Source organism: Anolis carolinensis, chromosome 4 (assembly GCF_035594765.1).
Source record: "Anolis carolinensis isolate JA03-04 chromosome 4, rAnoCar3.1.pri, whole genome shotgun sequence".
In the NCBI taxonomy this organism is placed as follows: domain Eukaryota; kingdom Metazoa; phylum Chordata; class Lepidosauria; order Squamata; family Dactyloidae; genus Anolis; species Anolis carolinensis.
The window spans coordinates 253,212,892-253,230,042 of record NC_085844.1 but is presented as its reverse complement, the minus strand read 5'-3'; the positions used below and the strand labels follow the sequence as shown (position 1 = coordinate 253,230,042).

The 17,151-nt window shown below is 45.8% G+C and overlaps 1 protein-coding gene across 1 annotated transcript in view; it reads left to right on the top strand.

Moving 5' to 3' along the window:
- The window catches only part of LOC100562844 (protein-glutamine gamma-glutamyltransferase 2), a 50,099-nt gene that overhangs the window by 19,371 nt on the left and 13,577 nt on the right, over positions 1–17,151 (top strand). Inside the window, exons 5-7 of the mRNA XM_062979205.1 lie at positions 10,548–10,676; positions 11,834–12,011; positions 15,414–15,549. Of these exons, the coding sequence (XP_062835275.1) occupies positions 10,548–10,676; positions 11,834–12,011; positions 15,414–15,549 (443 nt within the window). The remainder of the gene's footprint in view (positions 1–10,547; positions 10,677–11,833; positions 12,012–15,413; positions 15,550–17,151) is intronic.

The following is a 17,151-nucleotide window of genomic DNA, read 5'->3' as shown; positions in this document are numbered from 1 at the left end:
AAGCCTCAACCCACAGCAACACCCCACCACCCAAGGGGAAGGCCGTGTACCTCTTCTATCGTTTTCCCAACAAGCCAGCAAAAGGCAATTCCCACTCGGCGTAACCTGCGCCCAAACATCTAAAGCAGCCGCAAGGCACACGTCCTGAAGGGGGAACGGCACCCTCTGCGTGCCAGGTCAAAGGGGGAGGGGACCCAAAAGCGGCCGTTTAACGACCACAGCGTAGACCACGGCATATAAAGGAGAAGGGACACTAGACAACCATTTGGAGAAATGCTGGCAAAGGCGGAGGAGTACCACTGTCTTTGATGATTCCCCCCTCCGAGTTATAAAGGCACCCTCCGCGTAAGCGGGCAGAGGGCTAGGGGACCCAAAGGCGGCCGTCCCATGACCACTGCGGCAACCACACCCGCTCTAGACAATGGGACACTGAAAGATGACAAATTAGAGAAGTTCTGTCCCAAGTCGAGGTGTAGTAATTCCAGTGGATAAAGACATCCTCAAAGGTTCAGATGGACAGATAGTATACCTCTGTAAAGTGAGAGTCTGGCGTATTCCATTTCCTACACCTGAAATGATTATCTGAAGTATCCACATCAAATATAACAGTGCTCTTTCTGTACAGGAGCTGCGAGGATCTGTAGAAGACCAAACAGTCCTGGCTCGTGATGGTAATATTTCCCCCCCCCCCCCCAAATAAAAAGGGAATTGAATGAAATCCGAACAGAACACAAAGAGGAAGCATTATCTACCTTGGCTTTTATGGTCTAATTTTCCACAGAATATCCTTCAACCTCTACAGAGCCAGTATTACATGAGAGAAAACGTTTTGTAACTTCCGAATACAGAGATGGGCCAAAAGTATATTAAGTTCAACAGGGACAAATGAAAGATAGTACTTCTCTCCGCGATGGTTGTTCGGGAGTGGAACTGTCTCCCCCGGACTGTGTTGGAGGCCCCTTCTTTTGAAGCTTTTAAGCATAGGCTCGATGGCCATCTGTCGGGGATGCTTTGAATGATACTTCCTGCGTCTTTCTTGGGGGAGAACTCGATGGCCCATGAGTTCTATTCCAACTCTACTTTTCTATGATTCCATGATTACATGATTCGTGAAACGGCCCCTTGAGATGGATGAACCCAAAAACGTCAGTGGGGCAACGTTGAGTGATGAAAAAGAGGAGAAAGGAAGGGAAAAGAGAGAGGAAAGCATTGTAGGATAGAGGAGAGAGTTGTTGGACAGAGTCCAAAGGGGCCACCCCCCCGCCCGGACGCCCAAAAAATTGGCCAAAGTTACTCTGAAGCAGAGTTGGTTAAAGGAGGAGAACTGTTGCTCTAGGAGCAGTCGGTCTCAAAATCCAAATCTGGGAAATTCAACACAGGAAGGTTGGCCTTCAGGAAAACAAGTTTCTCAACTGTTTGAGGGTCCAGCAAGCTGCGGTGGGGCGTGACTACATCTCCCGCTATGCTGAAGACCCTTTCGCTCTGGACGCTGGTGGGAGGACAGCTGAGGAACTGGCGGGCTACGTGCGACAGATCCGGCCACATGTGTTCGCGTGAAGCCCAATAGGACAATGGATCACAAGAAATTATCTCAGGAGGCTCCTCAAAGTACCTGTTGACCGAGCATTCGGCCGAGTCTACCTTTTGAGCAGAAGCCAGCAAAGAGGATTCTTCAGAGCAGGCAAGTATGGCCACCGTCTCTGCAAAGAAAACGTTTCCTGTTCGCGGCTGGAGATCCGTATCCCTACGGCAACCCCCTACCGGCTCCGCGGGACTTTCCGTCTCGCCACTAGCGCTAGTGCTTGGGGTGACAGGCAGTTCTGGAAGAGGGGCCGCTGTGCCCGTTTCCTCCACCCTGGCAGCAAAGACCTCCCTCACAAGGTCAACAAGTTGGGCCTTCCACATGGTAAAGTCTTTTGGGCAGACGTTGTACTTTAGCCGTGGATCACACAAGGCCGCCAGCATATGGACCTTGCTGGAAAGAAGTGGCTCTAGCCGTTTCCGTACAGCAAAGGACAACCTCCTCACCACCTCCTGGACCGGCGGTGTCAGCGGTCCAGCCAGGGAGTCCATTGTTCGACCGGCCCCAAGCCTTTCTAGGTGCCTCCTTAGCCTCAAGACCATGGGCACTGCCTGGCTCAGAAGAGCTTTTGATTCCGAAAGTGTCTCAGTGGCATGTTTGAATGGCTTTAGTACGTCTACTAGCTGGGAGATGGTGTCCCACTCTTGCTTAGTTGGAACAAGCTTGCTAACAGGCGCAACCAAAGTGAGGGAGATGCCGTGTACCGCCTTCTGCTGCTCGACCATGCGTTCGAGCATTTTTAAGGTTGAATTCCACCGAGTCGAGACGTCCTGGAGCAGCTTGTGCTGCGGGAGGCCTTCAAGGCTCTGCCTGTCTCTCAGCTGCCGGGCTGCCTTGATGCTCCGGTGGAAGTAGCCCGCGATCTTTCTACAGCGCTCGATCAGCAGGGAGATGTTTGTGTTGCTGCCCGACTGCTCTTCCTGGCTCTTTAAACCTTCCTTGACGGTATTGTGAAGCAAGTGGGCCATGCAGGACACATTCTGAAACCCGGCACTTTCAACCGCTTTGATCATATTTTTCCCTGCGTCCGTCACCATAAAGCCCCTCCTCATTTCTTCCGGCCTACACTGCATCCATTCCCCCATCATGTTTTCCAGATAGTTGCAGATGGTCTCTGCCTTGTGATCACGATCAACTACCTCCAATGCGAGGAGTGCCCAACGATGGGATGTATCCATAGTGCCTTCCTTCTCCCACCAATGTGCCGTGAGAGAGAGGTAGGAGTGGCCTCCTCCCAAGCTTGACCAAATATCAGAGGTAAAATGGATGTGTCCTCCCATGGCGGTACGCAACATCTGGATAATGCGTTCCTTACAGCCCTCGTACAAGCCGGGGATTACTTTTCTGGAAAAGGTGTGACGGGAGGGGATTTTGTAGCGGGGGCACAGTCGTTTCATAAGGCGTACAAAGCCTTCTTGTTCTACCAGGCGGAAGGGATGGTGATCTAGGGCAATCATCTCTCCCACAGTTTGGGTTATCTGCTGGGGTGTGAGCAATGTTTCCCCCGTTTTCTTTCTGTGTAATGGAATGGCCCAATCCTCCAAGGTGGACTGTGTTCGCCTTCCACTATCTTCACCTGGTGAACTTTGCGTGCTAAGGCTGCCACTGGAAGGGCTTGCAGTTCCCCCTCCCAGTGAAATGGAGGGATGGTGTCGCTTCATGTGAGAGCTCAACCCCGAGGTCGCAAGATGTCTCGTGTCTCTGCCTCTGCTGATATTTGCCCCACAGTGTCTACAAACTGCCAAAGTAGAACTCTGAGAGTGGACATGGAAATGGTCCCAAATAAATGACCTTGGCCTCCCCACAGCCACTGTGGCGACGCCCTCAGAGATGGGAGTCGTGGGCACCCTTTCAGCAGCATGAGAAAGTCTACGTTTTGATGGTAGTACCTCCTCTACCTCCTCCTCACTGTCAGTAGCTGGGGGAGGGGTGGGGTTATCTATATCCTCACTATCCACCACCTGTAGTTCCAGGACGGCAACACCTGTATGTTCCAATGATCGTCCAGTTGTCTCAGCTCCATGCGACAGCCGGCTCCGGGTGGATGCCTGTGAACTGTCTGCATTAGAACAGCCTGGTTCTTCATCAAGTCCACCCACTCCCATAGTTCGGCGTTCCAGACGTATGGGACCCACCTTAACTTTTTTGGCCCCCCACAGTGTCCTGGCCGTGGCTTGACCACTACCAGGACTTGCTCCCCCAGACCCGCGTACAGCTGAGCGCTTCATGACAAGGGGAGTGTTTTCAGGTAACAGAAGGGATGATGGTAAGGTGTTGTGTTACTGGTGGGAAATATTTGTTGAATCTTGATTGGCAACGTGTTATATTCTGGCCAATTTACTGTTGCAAAAGCGTAGTCTATAACATTTAGTTAGTTTTATTTATTTACAAGGGGATACCTGTACTTTCCAGTTCTACAGGAAAGTATGGGATATGCAACTCTTTCCCAAAGTTGGCTTGGGAAAATCAGGAAGCGTCCCTGGCAGACACACACCCACGCAGCCCTGGAGGTGTTTGAGACTGGGAAAGGCAAGGCACAAAGGCAAGCTTTTATTTTCCCCAAAGGAGTTGTATTTTGAACAGGATGGGATATGCAACTCTTTCCCAAAGCGTTCCTGGCAGACACACACACCAGGCAAGGCACAAAGGCAAGCTTTTATTTTCCCGAAAGGAGTTGTATTTTGAACAGGATGGGATATGCAACTCTTTCCCAAAGCGTTCCTGGCAGACACACACACAAGGCAAGGCACAAAGGGAACCTTTTCTTTCCCCAAAAGGAGTTGTATTTTGAACAGGATGGGATATGCAACTCTTTCCCAAAGCGTTCCTTGCAGACACACACACAAGGCAAGGCACAAAGGGAACCTTTTCTTTCCCCAAAAGGAGTTGTATTTTGAACAGGATGGGATATGCAACTCTTTCCCAAAGCGTTCCTGGCAGACACACACACCAGGCAAGGCACAAAGGCAAGCTTTTATTTTCCCCGAAAGGAGTTGTATTTTGAACAGGATGGGATATGCAACTCTTTCCCAAAGCGTTCCTGGCAGACACACACACAAGGCAAGGCACAAAGGGAACCTTTTCTTTCCCCGAAAGGAGTTGTATTTTGAACAGGATGGGATATGCAACTCTTTCCCAAAGCGTTCCTTGCAGACACACACACAAGGCAAGGCACAAAGGGAACCTTTTCTTTCCCCGAAAGGAGTTGTATTTTGAACAGGATGGGATATGCAACTCTTTCCCAAAGCGTTCCTGGCAGACACACACACAAGGCAAGGCACAAAGGGAACCTTTTTTTTCCCCAAAAGGAGTTGTATTTTGAACAGGATGGGATATGCAACTCTTTCCCAAAGCGTTCCTTGCAGACACACACACAAGGCAAGGCACAAAGGGAACCTTTTCTTTCCCCGAAAGGAGTTGTATTTTGAACAGGATGGGATATGCAACTCTTTCCCAAAGCGTTCCTGGCAGACACACACACAAGGCAAGGCACAAAGGGAACCTTTTCTTTCCCCAAAAGGAGTTGTATTTTGAACAGGATGGGATATGCAACTCTTTCCCAAAGCGTTCCTGGCAGACACACACACCAGGCAAGGCACAAAGGCAAGCTTTTATTTTCCCGAAAGGAGTTGTATTTTGAACAGGATGGGATATGCAACTCTTTCCCAAAGCGTTCCTGGCAGACACACACACAAGGCAAGGCACAAAGGGAACCTTTTCTTTCCCCAAAAGGAGTTGTATTTTGAACAGGATGGGATATGCAACTCTTTCCCAAAGCGTTCCTTGCAGACACACACACAAGGCAAGGCACAAAGGGAACCTTTTCTTTCCCCAAAAGGAGTTGTATTTTGAACAGGATGGGATATGCAACTCTTTCCCAAAGCGTTCCTGGCAGACACACACACCAGGCAAGGCACAAAGGCAAGCTTTTCTTTCCCCGAAAGGAGTTGTATTTTGAACAGGATGGGATATGCAACTCTTTCCCAAAGCGTTCCTGGCAGACACACACACAAGGCAAGGCACAAAGGCAAGCTTTTCTTTCCCCAAAAGGAGTTGTATTTTGAACAGGATGGGATATGCAACTCTTTCCCAAAGCGTTCCTGGCAGACACACACACAAGGCAAGGCACAAAGGGAACCTTTTTTTTCCCCAAAAGGAGTTGTATTTTGAACAGGATGGGATATGCAACTCTTTCCCAAAGCGTTCCTGGCAGACACACACACAAGGCAAGGCACAAAGGGAACCTTTTCTTTCCCCGAAAGGAGTTGTATTTTGAACAGGATGGGATATGCAACTCTTTCCCAAAGCGTTCCTGGCAGACACACACACCAGGCAAGGCACAAAGGCAAGCTTTTATTTTCCCCGAAAGGAGTTGTATTTTGAACAGGATGGGATATGCAACTCTTTCCCAAAGCGTTCCTGGCAGACACACACACAAGGCAAGGCACAAAGGGAACCTTTTCTTTCCCCAAAAGGAGTTGTATTTTGAACAGGATGGGATATGCAACTCTTTCCCAAAGCGTTCCTGGCACACACACACCAGGCAAGGCACAAAGGCAAGCTTTTATTTTCCCCGAAAGGAGTTGTATTTTGAACAGGATGGGATATGCAACTCTTTCCCAAAGCGTTCCTGGCAGACACACACACCAGGCAAGGCACAAAGGCAAGCTTTTATTTTCCCCGAAAGGAGTTGTATTTTGAACAGGATGGGATATGCAACTCTTTCCCAAAGCGTTCCTGGCAGACACACACACAAGGCAAGGCACAAAGGGAACCTTTTCTTTCCCCAAAAGGAGTTGTATTTTGAACAGGATGGGATATGCAACTCTTTCCCAAAGCGTTCCTGGCAGACACACACACCAGGCAAGGCACAAAGGCAAGCTTTTCTTTCCCCGAAAGGAGTTGTATTTTGAACAGGATGGGATATGCAACTCTTTCCCAAAGCGTTCCTGGCAGACACACACACAAGGCAAGGCACAAAGGCAAGCTTTTCTTTCCCCGAAAGGAGTTGTATTTTGAACAGGATGGGATATGCAACTCTTTCCCAAAGCGTTCCTGGCAGACACACACACCAGGCAAGGCACAAAGGCAAGCTTTTCTTTCCCCGAAAGGAGTTGTATTTTGAACAGGATGGGATATGCAACTCTTTCCCAAAGCGTTCCTGGCAGACACACACACAAGGCAAGGCACAAAGGCAAGCTTTTCTTTCCCCAAAAGGAGTTGTATTTTGAACAGGATGGGATATGCAACTCTTTCCCAAAGCGTTCCTGGCAGACACACACACAAGGCAAGGCACAAAGGGAACCTTTTCTTTCCCCAAAAGGAGTTGTATTTTGAACAGGATGGGATATGCAACTCTTTCCCAAAGCGTTCCTGGCAGACACACACACAAGGCAAGGCACAAAGGCAAGCTTTTCTTTCCCCAAAAGGAGTTGTATTTTGAACAGGATGGGATATGCAACTCTTTCCCAAAGCGTTCCTGGCAGACACACACACAAGGCAAGGCACAAAGGGAACCTTTTTTTTCCCCAAAAGGAGTTGTATTTTGAACAGGATGGGATATGCAACTCTTTCCCAAAGCGTTCCTGGCAGACACACACACAAGGCAAGGCACAAAGGGAACCTTTTTTTTCCCCAAAAGGAGTTGTATTTTGAACAGGATGGGATATGCAACTCTTTCCCAAAGCGTTCCTGGCAGACACACACACAAGGCAAGGCACAAAGGGAACCTTTTCTTTCCCCAAAAGGAGTTGTATTTTGAACAGGATGGGATATGCAACTCTTTCCCAAAGCGTTCCTGGCAGACACACACACAAGGCAAGGCACAAAGGGAACCTTTTCTTTCCCCAAAAGGAGTTGTATTTTGAACAGGATGGGATATGCAACTCTTTCCCAAAGCGTTCCTGGCAGACACACACACCAGGCAAGGCACAAAGGCAAGCTTTTCTTTCCCCGAAAGGAGTTGTATTTTGAACAGGATGGGATATGCAACTCTTTCCCAAAGCGTTCCTGGCAGACACACACACAAGGCAAGGCACAAAGGCAAGCTTTTCTTTCCCCAAAAGGAGTTGTATTTTGAACAGGATGGGATATGCAACTCTTTCCCAAAGCGTTCCTGGCAGACACACACACAAGGCAAGGCACAAAGGGAACCTTTTTTTTCCCCAAAAGGAGTTGTATTTTGAACAGGATGGGATATGCAACTCTTTCCCAAAGCGTTCCTGGCAGACACACACACAAGGCAAGGCACAAAGGGAACCTTTTCTTTCCCCAAAAGGAGTTGTATTTTGAACAGGATGGGATATGCAACTCTTTCCCAAAGCGTTCCTGGCAGACACACACACAAGGCAAGGCACAAAGGGAACCTTTTCTTTCCCCAAAAGGAGTTGTATTTTGAACAGGATGGGATATGCAACTCTTTCCCAAAGCGTTCCTTGCAGACACACACACAAGGCAAGGCACAAAGGGAACCTTTTCTTTCCCCAAAAGGAGTTGTATTTTGAACAGGATGGGATATGCAACTCTTTCCCAAAGCGTTCCTGGCAGACACACACACCAGGCAAGGCACAAAGGCAAGCTTTTATTTTCCCCGAAAGGAGTTGTATTTTGAACAGGATGGGATATGCAACTCTTTCCCAAAGCGTTCCTGGCAGACACACACACAAGGCAAGGCACAAAGGGAACCTTTTCTTTCCCCGAAAGGAGTTGTATTTTGAACAGGATGGGATATGCAACTCTTTCCCAAAGCGTTCCTGGCAGACACACACACAAGGCAAGGCACAAAGGGAACCTTTTCTTTCCCCAAAAGGAGTTGTATTTTGAACAGGATGGGATATGCAACTCTTTCCCAAAGCGTTCCTGGCAGACACACACACAAGGCAAGGCACAAAGGGAACCTTTTCTTTCCCCAAAAGGAGTTGTATTTTGAACAGGATGGGATATGCAACTCTTTCCCAAAGCGTTCCTGGCAGACACACACACACCCGTAGCCCAGGGGAAGGCAAGGCACAAAGGCAAGCTTTTATTTTCCCCGAAGGAGTTGTATTTTGAACAGGAAAAACACCCACAGGACAGCCCTTTGCAAGTTTGCAACAACAAAAGAAATAGAAAGACCTAAGACCCATACCACCAAACTCAGCCACAGACCACCCCACCTTTTCTCCTCTCCTGGTCTTCACACAGCCATGCTGTGACGCAGCAATGTTTCCTGCCTGCCTGCACCAATCTACCCTTCCACCCTCTCCAAAAGTCCCAGTGCGACTGAGCCACGAGGCGTGTGCACGCTGTTTTCATTAAGCACGTCCTACCAGCCCCTCCCCCTGGTTAAACGTGCTCTCTGATTGGCTACAAGGTGCAAACAACACACTAGATTGCCCCAGTGGACTTAAAAAAGTTTGGATGATTTGCCAAAGCATTTTTTAAAAACGAAAAAAAAGGCGCCATTACGGAAAACGGCCAATCGCGGTTCGAAACCGCGATATCCAGGCGTGTGGACAGCCAAGATTCAATATTGCTTCAAAAAATCCGAAAATAACGAATCAATAACGGTAAACGGGGAAAACGAATTATTTGAGCAAGCCTACTATCCACCTACCTATCTACCTACCTAGCTATCTGCTATGTGCACTATCTATCTACCAGCTATCATCTTCTAGCATGCTCTCATCTCTCTCTCTTATCTCTCTTTTCTATCTTAACTCACCCTCTTTATCTATCACCTGTCTATCATCTATCTATCTATCTATCTGTTCTCTATCTTTCTATTTTCTATTTCCTTCTATGTCTATTATCTCTCTCTCCTATCTATCTATCTATCTATCTATCTATCTATCTATCTATCTATCTATCCTCTATCTTTCTATTTCCTATTTCCTTTTATTTTTACCTATCTTCTGCCTTGTCTATCATATATCTCCCCTATGTGGTCTCTTCCAACTCTACTATTCTATGATTCTATGATTCTATGATTCTATCTATTATCAATCTGTTTCTCTTTTATCCATCTATATTCACCTGGGCCGGGCTTTAGCACAGCTAGTTAATCAGCAGCTGCAATAAACCTTACCAGTCGAAAGGTTGGCATTTTGAAGCCTGGGTCGGGGTGAGCACCTGACCTTCAGCCCAGCTCACGGCCCACCTAAGAAGTTAGAAAACAGCCGTGAGTAGATAAATTAGGTACCGCTTAGGGGGAAAGGTATTTTATAATACTAGATATTGCCAGCGATCAAAGAAAGGAGGAAATCTGTCATCATGGGCTCTTTGACAGAGAGGATGGAGCAACAGCACCCCCCTGTGGCCGGAATCGAGCACAACCTCCAAGGCGCCGAAGAAGGGAAATGCCTATAAATACCTCTATCTGTTGTCTGTCTTGTCTGTATAACGAAATTGAATGTTTGCCATATATGTGTGTTCTTTGATCTGCCCTGAGTCTCCTTCGGGGCGAGAAGGGCGGAATATAAATGCTGTAAATAAATAAATAAATAAATAAATAAATAAATAAATAAAAATATTCTCTCTCTTTATCTGCCTATCTTTCTATGGGCTATCCATCATTTATCTATCTTATATTTCTATTAATCCTCTCTTTCTCCCTCCCTCTCTCCCTATTCTGAGTCACCCTAAGCCTGCCTCCCCACTGCTTCAATGCAAATTTTGAAAATTTCAGTTTTCAACCACATATTTTTTTTTCTTATTTGCTAGCTTTGGTGTTCATCCTTGGAAGGAGATGCTCTAGGCAGCCATATATGCATTGTAAAGCTACAACTTCCACAATTCCATCGCATTGAGCCATGGAAGTTAAAGTGAGGCCAAACTGCATTCCTTTTACAGTGTGGATGTACCCAGAGATGCACACTCCATGTATGTGTGGAGGATTATTTTCTATTAGTCCTTTATGCCCAGTGCCTTTTGCAGGGCAAGGACCATACAAAGGTGTTTGTTCATCCTGTTTTCCATCTTCTCCCAGTTTGAAGAAGGGATTGTGGACATCTGCCTGCAGCTGCTGGACACCAACCCCAAATTCCTCCTCAACCAGGACAAGGACTGCTCCCGCCGCAACAGCCCCGTCTACGTCAGCCGAGTGGTCAGCGCCATGGTGAGTAGGTGGCCCAAAGGTCATGGGATCATAGCTGTGGCCATTGCATTTCAGTCTGAACTTTAAAGAAGCAAACTTTGCAGTCTATTTATTTATTTATCGTATTCATATTCCGCTCTTTTCACCCCGAAGGGGACTCAGGGTGGATCACAATGCACATATACATGACAAACATTCAATGCCGTACGACAGAGGCAATTTAATATTTTCCAGCTTCCTGCTTCATGAGGGTATGTTCAATTCCAGCCACAGGGGGAGCTGCTGCTTCATCATCCACTGTGACACTGAGTCCTTGATGGTAGTACTTCCTCATTCCTATCTGCATGCTGCTGGACGATTTTTTATGGTGTTGTAAATTAGTTAAATTAGCCTCCCTGCATAAGTGGTACCTAAATTTCCTACTTGATAGATGCAACTATCTTTTGGGTTGCTTAGGTCAACAACAAGCTGGGCTATTTAATGGTCAGGCGCTCAATCCGACCCGGGCTGGCTTCGAACTCATGACCTCTCGGTCAGTAGTGATTTATTGCAGCTGGCTACTAACCAGCTGCGCCACAGCCCAGTTGGAAGAGTTCCTCAAAATATCTAGTCCCACGCCATTCTGCAAGGCAGGAAGACACAATCCAAGCCCTCCCAACAGATGGCCATCTAGTCTCAGTTTAAACCCTCCTGAGAAGGATATCCACTGGACTCCCAGGCAGCAGCGGTTTCCACAGTTGAACAGCTCTAACCCTCAGGAAGTTCTTCCTAATGTTTTGGTGGAATCTCTTGTCCTGCAGTTTGAACCCATTGTTCCATTGTGTCCTAGTCTCTGGCACAGCAGAAAATAAGATGTGGGTGAAACGTCAGGAGAGAATGCTTCTGGAACAAGGCTATACAGCCCAGAAATACACAACAATCCCAGAAAATAAGCCTTTCTCCTCCTCAGTGTGGCATCCTTTCAAATGATTCACTTTCTGTTCTCCCTTTTGTTTCTCCCTGATGCCATTCTTCCAGGTTCTGATTTTCTTAGGGTGGTGTCTTCAGTCTTTGCCAGATTCCAGTTGTACACCAATCATACAATTTTGTTCAATCCACACAATTCCACACACAAAACTGGGTGGAAACCCTGAGTAGAACTCTGTGGCTCTGATCCGCTCATCTTTCTTGATCTGAAGGTGAATTGCAATGATGACAATGGCATCCTCTATGGACGATGGGACAACCAGTACGAGGATGGCATGAGTCCCTTATCCTGGAATGGAAGTGTGGACATCCTTCGGAGGTGGGAGAAGTTCGGGTGCCAACCGGTCCGTTATGGGCAGTGCTGGGTCTTTGCCGCTGTGGCTTGCACAGGTGAGGAACCTTGAAAAAGAGGGACACAGTTCAGCACATTATCTTCATGAACTCCCTGTGTCGTTCTCTCCCAAAGTTTAAGGAAGTTTCTCTTTCTGGACTAAAACTCCCGGTGTATCTACACCAGGGGTCCTCAAACTTTTAAAGTGGAGGGCCAGTTCATGGTCCGTCAGATTGTTGAGGGGCCGAATTATCATTTGAAAAACAAAAAACAAAAAACAAACGAATTCCTATATACACTGCACATGTCTTATTTGTAGTGCAAAAAAACCCCCCAACAACAATCATTTATTTATTTATTTATTTGCTACATTTATACTCTACCCTCTCTTACCCCAAAGGGGACTCAGAGCAGCTTATTGTAATATGCCACTATACTGTAATATATAATATATAATAAATATTATATTGTATTATTATTAGCATTATATTGTATTACATTGCAACATTGCTATCAGTATTATATGTATACACAATATATTATGTTATTAGCATAGCACAATATTAGCATTATATATTACTATATTGTACTATACCATATTATTCTTAGTAATATTTAATATATAATATATAATAAGTAGTATTATGTTATACAATATTATTACATTGTATTATTATTATTAGCCGCCCTGAGTCCCCTACTGGGTGAGAAGGGTGGGGTAGAATAATAATAATAATAATAATAATAATAATAATAATAATAATAATAACAACAACAACAACAATTTTATTTTTATACCCCCACCACCATCTCCCCAGAGGGACTTTGGGCGGCTCACAGATATAAAACAAGCATACAATGGTATCAAATACAAAAAACACACAAATAAGATTAAAAGGCATAAAATAAAATCACAGTCATTATAAAACACATGATAAAACACAGCAATAAAATCATACAATGGACTGGGCAAAGTGCACTGAGTGAAATTTGTAAACATGAAGGAAGTTAAGGTGCTATAAGTACTGAAATACTGTAATAAATAAATAAATAAATATTACATTGTATTACATTATAATATTATCAATATTATATGTATATACAATATATTATATTATTACCGTATAACAATATTAGTAAATGAATGAACAATACAATATTTCAAAATAAAAATAATTTTAACCAACATAAACCTATCAGGATTTCAATGGGAAGTGTGGGCCTGCTTCTGCCCAATGAGATAATCAAGTTATGTAGGATTGTTGTTGTTGTGCCTTCATGTCATTTCAGACTTTAAACAAGCCTAAGTCTAAAACTGAGGCTGGGGGCCAAGTAAATGACCTTGGAGGTCATCCAGCCCCCGGGCCTTAGTTTGGGGACCCCTGATCTACACTGTAGAGTGAATGCAGTTTGATGCCACGATCACTGCCAGGGTTCAAGGCTGTGGAATCCTGAGAGTTGTAGTTTTGTAGCCTTTGGAAGTTGATCTGCTTAGGGTGCATCTATACTGTAGAAATAATGCAGTTTGATACTACACTCACTGCTATGGGATGCTGGGAGTTCTAATTTGTTGAGGCAACCCCATTCTTTGGCAGAGAAGGATAAGGACCTTATAAAACTACAACTCCCAGGATTCAGATCATCACTACACCATACTGAAATCCAGCATGGTAGGTATAGTGGTTTGAATGTTTAGATTGCCACACTGCAGGAGTTGGGTTTGAATGAATGAATGATTGAAAAACTTGATTGTCATTGTGCTATTGCACACACACCACAAAACAACACACCCATCCCTCCACACCTCAACCACCACCGCACAGCCCCCAATGCCACATTAATGTGAAAGGTCCCAGGCTCAAATCCCAGGAGCGGAATGAGCGCCCGCTCTTAGCCCCAGCTCCTGCCAACCTAGCAGTTCAAAAACATGCAAATGTGAGTAGATCAATAGGTACCGCTCCGGCAGGAAGGTAATGGCGCTCCATGCAGTCATGCCTGTGACCACATGACCTAGGAGGTGTCTACGGACAACACCGGCTCTTCGGCTTAGAAATGGAGATGAGCACCAACCCCCAGAGTCGGTCACGACTGGACTTCAGGTCAGGGGAAACCTTTACCTTTAACCTATGGAGTTCAATATAGTTACAGCTCTAGGATAAAAGCTATCTCTCGCTTCTCTGCCATGGAAACTGATTTGGCAACACTCTCGTGGCCTCAGTGGATGGCAAGGGCAGACCTCACAATGACTCTTAGTGAAAATAAAAGCCCTTGGACAGGTCACCAGAAGCTGGAAACAACTGAGCCAACATGATGCTGAGACTCTGGGAGACCCGGGTTCGAATCCCTGCAGATATACCCTTAAATGTGCTACAAGATCCCTTTTGTGGTCCTAGAAATTAGTGTTGTAGTTCAACCAGAGGCTGAAGATGAGGGGATTGTGTTATCTGAGGTTGTGAGGACTGATGGGCCTTCCAGTGAGGGAAATGAAAGGATTTTATATCAGGATTCTGCTTGGGAGAACAGGTCTGTGCTTAATGAAAGTGAAACAGCTACAGAGCAGAGCAGACAGGGAGATGCTCTGATCTGGCATCAGTTGATAGGGAGGACCTTTTTCCAGGTCGTTCCTTAGCAACGCCAGATAAGGAGCCGGAAGGGAGAGATCTTTCCCCTGGGAACACGCCTGAAGTTAGTAAAAGTTGGAAACTCGGTCTCCAGGAGAAGGGAGCCAAATTAAGGAGGTCACAGAGAATTCTTGAGAAACAATAGGGTGGAAAACCAAAACAACAGAGCAGATGCCAAAGGTGTGACTTCCTGGCTTTGTGGGGGCCTTAAATTAAGGGACCCACTCTGGACCTTCTACAGATATATAAACCTCATTAGCCTAGTTTCCAATATACCTCACAACCTCTGAGGATGCCCACCACAGATGGGGGTGAAATGTTAGGAGAGAATGCTTCTGGAACATAGCCATACAGCCCGAAAAACTCACAGCAACCCAATTAAGGGACTGTTTACTTGAAGGTCAGACTAGGCAATGCTGCATTATTGTGCGGATCTTGGATCTTGTTTCACATCAATATCTAAGATCTTTGGGAAAGTTTGAAACTTATGTTTATGGAGTCATGATTAAATGAAGTTCCCATATTCCTTATGGATTTATGTCTATGTTTGATTCCTGGCTTTATGATATACCTTGCCCTTTTCAAACAGAACATTGCTGCCTGGACTATTGCTTTTGAATGCCTTTTTCCTATTGCTTTTTTTTGGGGACATTCCTTTTTATCTTACCTTTTGCCTTTTGGCCTTTTGATATTTTCTTTTCTGAATAAACTGTTTAGTAAGTATTATTGGACTCCTGTGTGGTGTTGACTGCAAAGGGGAATCCAGGCTAGAGTGCATAGTGAGAAGGTCTGGCGGCACCCTCTGATCCCATGTTTTCTTGCTCTTTCTTTGCTTCCTAGTGCTCCGGTGCCTGGGCATCCCCACCCGCGTGGTCACCAACTTCGAGTCTGCCCACGACACCAACAGCAACTTGATCATAGAGCGATACATGGACCAAAATGGGAAGAGGCAGCCGGGCAGCCGGGACTCCATCTGGTGAGTGGACTCTGACCCCAAAGGTCTCCCCTGGGCAACCATAAGTGCATCTATACTGCAGAATGGGTGCAGTTTGACACCACATTAAGAAGGTCTTTCATTCGTGAGGTCGCCATAAGTCAAAGTCGATTTGACAGGGTGAAACTATACTATGTCTATCCTCTTATCCCCAACTCACCATGTAGTTGGCAAATATCCCCATGGACATATAGGGTGCATCTATTTTATTTATTTACTAGCTTGGGGTCCCGGCGGTGCCCGGGTTATTAGTAGCGGACATTGAGTTGTTTTGGATATTATGAATGGGCCCATTGATGCAGATCTATGGCCGATGGGGTTTGCAGTAGTTTCTGGATGGGGCTGAAGGTACTGGAAATCCCATCGTCTGTGGTCAATCCTCCCAAAAACCTCAGCAGTATATATGAAGAGTCATGGGGGTCTGTGCCATCTTTGGTACAGATACATGACTGAGGGGGTTAGGAATAGTCTCTGGATGTGGGTGAAGGTACTTGTCTTCCAAGCTTGGTCCTAGTCTGTCATTGGTGGGGGTTGTGTGGTCTGTAAATCAGGTGATGGTACTGCAAATTCCTTCGTCCGTGGTCCATCCTTGTCCAAACTGCTCCAGATGCATCTTTTATGGGGGGTTGCAGTGGTCTGTGGTAGTCAGATTCCAGGGCGAAAGTATACACTGCCGCATACATACATACATACATACATACATACATACAAACATACATACCCACAAACACTGACTTTTATTACTATATACCTGGTTGGGTACCTGGCGATGCCCGGGTTATTTGAAAAGGGATTTTAATTTTTTTTAATGAATTATCCCATTAATAAAATGCATAAGGTTGTAGATGGACAACATCCACAACATCCTGTGGCGCAGGCTGGTGAGCAGCCTGCTGCAATAAATCACTTTGACCATGAGGTCATGAGTTCGAGGCCATCCCGTGGCGGGGTGAGAACCGTCAATTAAAAATAATAGCCCCTGCTCATTGCTGACCTAGCAACCCGAAAGATAGTTGCATCTATCAAGTAGGAAATAAGGTACCACTTATAAAGTAGGGAGGCAAATTTAACTAATTTATGACGTTGGAATGAGGAAGTGCCGTCACAGTGGACGATGTCTCGGTTCTGTGTGTATATGGGCATTGAATGTTAGCCCTATATGTATATAATGTGATCCGCCCTGAGTCCCCTTCAGGGTGAGAAGGGTGGAATATAAATACCGTAAATAAATAAATAAATAAATAATGTTGCCTAAGTACCTGATGTTGCCTGGGTTCATTTGGTAAGGATATATATTATAGGCATTTTTGGATTTTGGATTTTAAGAATAAAGCTATTAGAAAATGCATAACCATATAAACAGAACCATTTATATATATATAAACAGATCACATTATAGGGCAAACATTCAATGCCCATATACACACAGAACCGAGACAGAGACAGACGCAGAGGCAATTTAACCTTCTCCTGAGGGGATGTTCGATTCTGGCCACAGGGGGGAACAGCTGCTTCATCATCCACTGTGACAGCACTTCCTCATTCCAACGTCGTAAATTAGTTAAATTTGCCTCCCCACTTTAT